The sequence below is a fragment of the Neophocaena asiaeorientalis genome, unplaced genomic scaffold (genome assembly GCF_003031525.2).
Source record: "Neophocaena asiaeorientalis asiaeorientalis breed wild unplaced genomic scaffold, Neophocaena_asiaeorientalis_V1.1 scaffold43, whole genome shotgun sequence".
In the NCBI taxonomy this organism is placed as follows: Eukaryota; Metazoa; Chordata; class Mammalia; order Artiodactyla; family Phocoenidae; genus Neophocaena; species Neophocaena asiaeorientalis.
The window spans coordinates 9,397,407-9,406,427 of record NW_020173674.1 but is presented as its reverse complement, the minus strand read 5'-3'; the positions used below and the strand labels follow the sequence as shown (position 1 = coordinate 9,406,427).

At 59.0% G+C, this 9,021-nt stretch overlaps 1 protein-coding gene across 2 annotated transcripts in view; it reads right to left on the bottom strand.

The window, feature by feature from the left end:
- RAB3IL1 (RAB3A interacting protein like 1) overlaps positions 1–6,425 on the bottom strand; it is a 20,765-nt gene extending 14,340 nt beyond the window's left edge. Inside the window, exon 1 of one of the 2 annotated variants that reach the window (XM_024749494.1) lies at positions 6,253–6,425. In XM_024749494.1, coding sequence (XP_024605262.1) covers positions 6,253–6,404 — 152 coding nt within the window. In that variant the 5' untranslated portion in view covers positions 6,405–6,425. Of the gene's footprint in view, positions 1–3,663; positions 3,830–6,252 lie in introns of those variants that run through there. The other variant, XM_024749495.1, reaches the window with a different exon arrangement.
- Positions 6,426–9,021: the final 2,596 nt, after the last annotated feature.

Sequence of the window (9,021 nt, the reverse complement as noted above, 5' to 3'; positions counted from 1 at the left end):
GCTGCTGCTCCAGCCAGGCAGGCTCTGGGCTGGGAGGGGACACACAGAGACAAAAGACTTGGGCGGGGGTGGGGAGGAACTCAGGGGAGGACCAGGGGCTGGAGAGGGGAACAGAACAAAAGTTGCAGTAATTAATATAATGAAAAACGGAGGACAAGGTGAATGAGAACAGCAGTGCCCCCGACATGACTGAGGAACTGGGAGGGGGTCTTTCAGGGAAGGTAAGGGGCGTGGCTGAGGCATTTGGGAAGTGGTGGCTGAGGGGAGGCACCAGCCCAGAGGGAGCAGCTGCAGCCCAGAGCCTGGATGAGGGATGGGTGAGAGAGGAGCTGAGGGCCAGAGAGCCAGCCTGGAGACCTGAACAGGAGCCATCAGAGGGGCTGGAGGGGAGGGTTCCAGAAGAATGGGAGAACGGTGTCATACGTGGCACCAGAAGAATGCCGGGAAGTGAGCCAAGCGGGACCCCCAGTATAGGAGAGGGTGGGCCTGGACCGCTCCAGGAAGGGGGAAGCAGGTGTGTGCCTGGTAGGACAGTCAGTAGGAGGGAGGAGGAGGTCAGGAACAGCTTCAGGGTGGTAAGCAGGGAGGTCAGAACACCTGAGGCAGGGGGGGCCAGGCCAAGCCTCTCCCTGCCATAGCCCCAGGCCTGCCCGCCCAGCCCAGCGCAGCCCAGCCCTGATGAGGGAGGGAATCCAGCCCTGTGTCTCCACCGGAGGTGGCACAAGGCCTGAAAGGGTGGAGGGCTCCCTCCTCTACTGAGGCAGAGCAGGGCACATGGCACACACCTCACATCTGCCTGTTTAGTCCTATAAGAATCTGACACCCCAAGCCCTCAAACATCCAACACATATGCAGTGAGCACCTATCGTGTGCCAGGCGCTCCACCGGCCCAGACCCACCCAATGTGCACAGATTCTGGCAGCCACGTCACCAAGCCCCCTTCTCATCACACTTGAATTCATTTTGCTTCCCTTCCCCCACCCTGTTGAGCACAAATCCCGTGTGGGGAGAGTCTAGGACAAGCAGGACTCTACTGAGTGCCACAGACAGATGTGCTGATTAAGGGACAGCAGGAAAGACATTTCCATCTGTTGAGGGGGAGGTGGGAGGTAGTTAAATCATGGAGGGCTTCCAGGAGGAGGTGACAGTGAAGGTCGCAAAACCCCTTTCTCCTGCTCTTGACCCTGGAGCCCCTAGGCCATGCTTCAGATGCCATTTCAGAGCCTGGAGTTCCCTGTGACTTACTCCTTAAAGGCAGGACCTCACAGATCCAAGCTCCTTACGATAGCCAAGGCCCAGAACAGTTAGGTGACTTTCTCAAGATCTCACAGCCCATCTGTAGCCCTGCAGCTCCCCAGCATCCTGCCTGCAGCAAAGACACAGTCTCCCATCCCTGGGAGGTTGGGGTGGTCTTTCTCATTCCTGGGCGTCTATCAGAGCCTGTCCCTCCCTTTCTAGGGAGGTATGATTAGCCCCATCTGTCAGATGGGGAAACCGAGACTGAGGGGCTACACCAATGTCATGTGGCCACTTAGTGGCAGAAAATGAGCCCAGAACCCAAACTCTCGGCTCTGATGACCAAGTCTCAAGTGCCCAGCACTGTGTTAGCAGCAGAAGTACCCCAGTCACCATCCTCACCCCATCACCAGGAAGCCGGCTTGGCACCCAAGACTATGGACAGGGGACACTGGGGGGAGGGGGAGGGGAGCAGTCCTGTTTTGGGGGAGCCACCTCTGGGTTCTGAGTTCAGGGCCCACACTCAAGGAGTCCCAAGGAAGAGGGTCCACCTGAGCTCCTGTAGAGTCCTGCCACTTCCACCCACACCAGGGGAGCAGCCCTGGGTCCAGGGCCAAGAAGGTGAACTGGCACTATGACCTGGCCATTAACAGAGCAGTCACCCAAGAGACGTATCTCTGTTGTCTTCCAGGTAAGGAAACCAAGCCCCAGAGACATCAATGGCTTAGCCAGAGTCACCAGCTCCTCACCCCTCCTAGTCTAGAAGGAAGGATCCCAAGTATGCACTCACCCAGAGGTGTCACAGCAGCTCAGTCAGTTACCTGGGCAAGTGTGACCTGAGCAGCATCCCTCCCAGCTGCTGCTGGGGTCTGCGTGAGCTCGTAGGACACCAGGACCCCAGCGGGTGCTGGCAGCTTGGCCCCTGCCTCCAACATCCAAGTAAGGGGGCCATGAAAAGGCAGAGCTCAAGGTAACCCCAAAACTCTGCCTCTCACTCCCCAGATGCCCAGCTCCTCATTCTGCCCCTCATGCTTTCCATCCGCATTTATGAAGCACCTACTATGTGCTCTGCACCCAGCTACACCCTGGGGGATCCAAGTAAGCCACACTTAGGATCAAGCGGGGGTCAGCTTGGCAGGCTGGTCCATCCAGAACGGTCCTGGGACTCTTGGATCCAGTCTTTAAAGTGAGCATCCATCTACTGGCACCTCCCAGACTTGTCTGTCTGGCTCCAGCCTGGATGCCTCCAGGAAAGGACACTCTCTAGGCCTGGATTACCTCCACCACACAACCCACACACTTCACCTTGAGGCTCAGGGCAGTGAGGCCATACTCTCAAGATCACACAGCAACTCGGTGGCTGTGTTTTGCCTGGGCGCACCCAACACAAGGGGTCACGAGCTTCCTCCAGAAGCTCCTCAAGCACGGTTTACCCCAGGTGGGATCTCCCCGACCTCTCCAGCTGTCACCAACCACCTTCTCCGTAAGCTCAGTCTCCTTCCCCCAGGGCGCAATTCCACAAGAATCCAGGCTCTGCTTAACTCTCTCCCTTTAAGAGTCTCACGTGTCTCCACACCTCACCCCTACCAGGAGCCCATTCTCTCAGGAGCCCCTGCTGGGGATGACTCCCCAGCCCTCCCCTAGCATCTCAGCTCGAACTCCGAACTTCGCTAGGTGCCATGGAGTAAAGTGGATCCAGCCTGCATCAGAACTCTGCAGCCCGCCAGCCTCTCCCGTGGGGCTTCCCTCACTCCCCGGCTGTGGCTGGGAGGAGCCCGGTCCTGGGACCACCCATCTGGCCCCGCTCTTTCCAGGAGTACAACCCACCCCCACTCTGGCCACATCTCCGCCAGGACCTGGTCTTTCCAGGCTATGGGGAGGAAGAAGTGTTTACCCAACTCCATGAGAAGGCCACAGCTTTTCTGCACATACAGGGAAAAGGGTCCCACACCTGGTTGCCCAGGGACTGGGACCACCCCTAAGAATCAAGGAACAGATATGGGTACTGGAGCCACTAGTCCAGGGCCCAGAGTCTGCGCTGCACCCCTCCAGGCTGCAGGGAGGTCCTACCCACCTTTGAGCTCAGCAGGTTCCAGGAGCCCCAGATGGAAGTTCACCAACTTGCAAGCGAATGTGGCAGAGACCCAGTCCCCCCTTTCGCAAATGCACTGCTTTTCAAGGGTTCACTCAGCCTGGGGGTCCCTCCTCTAGGTGCTTATCCCAGGCTTACTCTGGCTTGCACTCCGCCGCACACCCCCTTGCCCCCATCTCACTTGCGCTCCGGACAAGCTAGGAGTTGGCGCTGTCACTCCGCGACGGTCAGCAGCCCACCCTTCACAATTCCTGCCCCCAGAGAGACCCCCCTGAGCCCTCCATGCCGAATGTCCTTCCACCCCAAACCGGCTCGCCAGTCCTCGTGCTACCTACCCGCTCCACATACTGGCGACTCGGGGCGCCCGGGCGTCGGTTCCCCGCGCCGCCGCCGCGATCGCCCAGCGATCTCCCCGCGCCGCCCCCGCCGCGTCCCCGCCCGCAGCCGACTCCGCCCCGGGCCAGCCAGGCTGCCCCGCCGCCTGTCAGTCTTGCCCGCTGCCTGTGGGTCTGTGCGGCCCGGGCTCGCGCCCTGGCCCCCAGTCCCTCTGCTACCCTGCCCTCGGCGGGTCACGTGGCCGAGGGGTGGCCCAAGGACACGTGCCTGCCCCGCCCCTCCGGCGGCCAACGCGGAGAACTCGCGCGCGCTCCCGGCCCAGCCCCGCTCCGGCCGCCCTCCCCGGACGGTGCGACGGCCCGAGTGGGGGAGGAGCGGGTCCCCGTCATCCTGCGGCCAGCACTGCTCTCCGGCGCTCCCAGCTTACTCTGCTCCAGACATCCGGCCCAGCGCGGCCCAGCGCAGCACCCTCCCAGGACCACCCCTGCTCAAGAGCCTACCATGGCTTTGGGCTTTCAGCTCCCAGAGTCTTAGCGGACTGTCACTCGAGGCCGGCAGACACCCTCCCACCCCCTCACCCGGCCCTCCGGCCATCACTCCTTCCCTGGCCTCCCTGCTCTGCGCCTGTCTCTGGGCAACTTCCCTCCTGGTGAGAAGCGGGGCTGACCCCAAAACTAGTTTTCTTACTCCCACTGAGTGCTTTTTCTGAGGGAGGCCCCACCTTTGGCTACACACACACACACACACACACACACACACACACACCTGTCAGGTCCCATATCCTCTGCAAATTCCCTGAACGCTGGTCTAGCCTGTCCCTCAACCCCTCTGTCCCTCTGTCACCTTTCCTGAGCCCTGACCATCAGCCTCAACTTCAGCCTGGGGCTGATCCAGTGAGAGCATAACCCCACTTCTCTCCTGCCAGGGACCATGGCTCCCAGCCTCCGTGTCTAGAGGAGGCCTGGGAGGATGGGAGGAAGTACTTCCCTTCCAGATATTGCTAGAACTTGGGGCACTACCCTCAGACCCCGAGCTGGGGCCCCAGGCTTGAGTTTATCAGGTCTTCATCTGGGGCACGCATTTTGAATGCATGCATTCAACCACCCCTTCTGAGCACAAACTATGGGCCATACAAGGGCTGGGGACCCAAAAGGAAACTGCATAGACACAGGCTCTGTCCTCCTGGGGCTCCAGTACAGTGGAGAGATGTGGGGTGGGGACCCCCGCTTCCAGGGCCACTGCCTGCCCAGGGCACACCTTGCCAAGTGAATGGTGTCTTAGTTCAAATTAGAGAACGGTACTCCTTTCCTAGGTGGGCATGGCCCATGCCAAGGTACAGGACTTGGTGAGTGGAGGGCAAGCCAGACTTGATGTCTGGCTCTCATGCCCCCTTGGCTGGTACCTTGTGCAGTGAACAACCTGGGCAGCCCTCTGTGACGTCCTTTTCATTCTGCCCAGACCTCCTTCACTCTGCAGGGCAATTGTTTCCACAGCTGTGGTTTCCCAAGGGCAGGGACCAGGTCCTCCTTGGGGCTGTGTTTCTCCACCCACCGCAGCCCAGCCCAGGCTCTGGCCCAAAGCAGATGTCATTATGTTTGTTGACGAATCCTTCTCCAAATAGTCTTGAGCAACTGCTGTCTTCCTGGACCTTGCTCTGTTCACTCTTTAGGGGAATGGGGAGGGGATGACACAAAAGGAGCTCAGAACAGGGCGCTTACCCTCCAAGTCATCACAAGCCCATGCAGGAGATAAGACCTGGTCCAAGTTGTGGTAACCCGGACTGGTGGGAGATAAGGGGTGGAGGGGGTGTCAGTCCAGGGCTATGGCCCCAGAGGAAGGGTCCTCAGCCCGGGAGGACCGGTGGGCTGGGGAGACTCTTGAGTGAGGCTTTGAAGGACAAGTGTGGGGTCACTGTCACCACCCCAATTACTAGCCAAAAATATCCCATGATCTATGCAGCTGCTTAGGACTCCCAAGGCCTCACTAGCTCCTCCCACAACTCCTCAGTTGAAAAAGATGGGCTCAGAGAAGTTAAGGAACCTGCCCAATGTCACACAGCCAGGGATGGAGGGGCTGTGACCCCTTATACCGGTTTTCTGAAAAGACAGCCCAGAAACCAGAGGGGCTCTCTGGCAGCCGCAGCTACATGCTGTCGGGCAACAAGAGGAGCCTACTAGGTGCCTGACCGGCAGGTGGGGAGGAAAATATAAAAGGTGTGTCCTCTGCCCCCAAGCCACTGCCCTTCCCAAACTTCCCCCTCACCCCTGCCATCCTTATCCCCAGCCTGGCAGCCTTGGCCACAGACCCATCCAGAAGACTGCCAGCCTAGATGACCCAGGCCCTGATTCTGGACTTCAGTTCACTGTGTGACCAAGAATGAGTGTCTTGCCCTCTCTGAGCCTCAGATTCTACATCTGTACAACCACCAAGTTGGACAAGACAATCAGGGCCACCCCTGGTGCCGACCTTGTAGAATGCTCATGAAATTCCTCATAGTTCTATGCCAGTCCCCTGTCTGGAGCCCCGCCTCTCTCCCCTCCCCCAATGCCCCTGCTGAGCGGCAAGATTCCCCCATCCCCTCCGCTCACCTGTCTGTGTCCCAGGGCTGCTCTCCCAAGTTGCCCTTGAGTGCAAGGCCCAAACCTGATGGGGCGTAGCGGACAGTCCCTGAGCTCATTGCCAGGAACACAGGGCATTTTTCTCGGGCAGGGCACTCAGTGCGTTCCTTAGCAGGGTCCATGGCTGGAGGGCCAGACCGAGAGTGTCTCTGGAGACTGCCAAGCGGGGAGGTGGCAGGAGCCTTCTCCCCACTCCCAGGCTGAGACTCAGACTAACCTTTGCTATCTCTGAGGAGCAGTGGCCTGTGAGGGAGGCGCCTCCCAGACAGGCCTCTGGCTCCTTAAACCCAGTAATTATTAACTCCTGTGGCTCAGCAGATAGCATATGATGCTGGGCCCCCCTCCTAAGGAAGGTGAGATACCTTGAAGGGAGGTGGGAGCCTCCCTCTACATACCTAAGGCCCCAGGTTTTTACCGGGCCCATGGATGGGGCTGCCTGTCCTCTTCCCACTCAGGTTGGCAAGTTGGAAAGAGCCTGTCCAGCTTTGACCCTGTCACTAGTTGGCTGTGTGGCCTTGGGCAAGGCCCCCGCTGCCCTGTGGTCCCTGGCCTCAATATCCCCTTAAAACTATTAACCACCAGCAAAAAGGGACCAGATGGTGTAGCAGTTAGGAACGCAGACCTGGTTGGAGTCGGAGAGGTTGGATTCAACCCCACTCCCAGACTGTGAACCTCTGGGCACATCAGGCTCTATGCTGCAGTTTCCCCAACTATAAAATGGAATCTCTCCCTCTGAGGCACACCAGGCCAGCTGCTATTGCCCAGACATGCCCTACACCCCCCCTCTTCCCACGTTCCTCACACTACCCCCTCTCTGCATCCTCCACTCCAACCCACCCCCTCTGATAAAATTCTCTTTTGCTCATACCCCCTCCTCCAGGAAGCTTTCCCCTCTGGATTGCTTTTTCCTCTGCAGGCATTGGGCTGGAGCCCTCAGACACGTGGTCCACCTTGTGTCATGAACAGTGCCCCATGGCACTGTCAGACACCCCCCACATGAACTGAGTCACCCCATGGGCAGAGGCTGGCCCACGCTCATCACCAAATCCTCAGTGGCCCCTTGCCTGGCACACAGTCAGCCTCAATCCACCCGTGGGATGGTTTGAGTGTTCCACCCTATCTCATTTGGCCTGAATTCTAATCAGGAGTTCTGCCGTTCCCTTGGCTGTGTGACCTTGGGCAAGTCACTTAACCTCTCTGGGACTCAATCCCCACAACTATAAAAATGGGAACAATTCTCCCCTGTGAAGTTGTGAATATCAAAGAAGATAACATTCATGAGGTGGCAGCCACAGTGGAGACTGAGTTTCCTGTCCCCTTCTCCCTCGCCTTCCCTCTTTTTTCCTGTCAGCCTCTGAGTTCCCGCTGGGAGAAGCTGCCAGTTCCTGACGGGTAGTCACACCCCGCCTGCCCTGCGCATGGATAACAATATCTCTCACTCAAGCTTTGGGCTTCGAAGCTCTCTCAGCCTAATGCAAACCAGATGCTGGCCTCTGTTTCCTGGCAGTGAATTTTCCATGGCCTGCTCCCAACCCCTTCCTGTTTTTGCTCCTCACTGATCCTCCTGCAAAATTCTCCCGTGCCTCCACTTTCCTCTGGGCCCACCTGGAAACAATGAATGAAAAACAGGATGTGTGAAGGGGCGGGGGGGTCTCCCCATCACCCTGACGTGGCGGGAGGTGAAGGGGCTGAGCCTGGCTGGTGACAAAGTGTACAGGCTATGGTCCCTCCCTGCCAAGCCCCAGCTGTCCTCTCAGAGGGGAAACTGAGTCAGAGTTGTTCTGGGGATTGTCTAGAAAATCTGGCTACTTTCTGGACATTTAGGCACAGCTGGGACTGCATGGGAAGCTATGAGGACCTTGTCCTTGGCGGTGACTTAGGAAAATCAGAGGCAGAAGGAGCCCAACCCCTTCCTGTTGCAGGTGAGGAAATTGAGGCTTGTGGACTCATCCCGGGTCACTGGTGGGTCAGAACCAAGAGGCAGCCAGGTCTGGGACTGCTTGCCCGGAAAAGCTGCTGCCCTAAGTCACCTCTCAGGCTGCTCTCTCAGCCATTCCTGCCTGCCCTTCCCCCGCCACCGCACCAAGCCCAGTTCCGAGGGGACGATCACAAGGCCGCCAGCGCCCGGCTGCCACCTCGCATCGGCACGAGGCAGCCTGGATCCTTCCCACCAGGGGCCGGGCCTTGGTGAGGGAGGCCTTGGGCAAGCCCAGGAGGGCGTGTTGGGGGCTCTTTATCCTCTCAGCCCTGCGAACCCACTTCCAGCATCCCAGACTGGCCCTCTGAGTAAGGACTCAGCCATTTCCATGAAAACAACAGCCCAAGGCTTCCCTGAAAGCCAGGCTCTGGCCCCTCCCTCCGCCAGCTGTGCAGAGTGTTTGGACAACTGGATGGAATGTTTTGTGGGGCGAGAGCTCGCTGGATCCCTGGGCTCAGATTTCAAGAGGGAGGGAGGAGAGGATGCTGGCTCCAGGAAGAGGCTCAAAAGGCCAGTTGTGGGCTTGGAGGCCCCCCGCCCAGGCCTGACCAACACCACTGCCTGCCCAGCTCCCTCCGCCCCCGCCATGGTGGGGAGCCAGAGTCGGGCCCAGGCCACTGTGGGAAGGACAGGACAGAGGGAAGAGGCAGCAGAATGGTGTCAGAGATTTGTGGGGGCCAATCGGGTGAAGTCAGGCCCAGAAGACAGTCTGGGCTCAGGGAGGAGCCAGGCCCAGGACAGCAGTTTGATCCCCTGGCAGC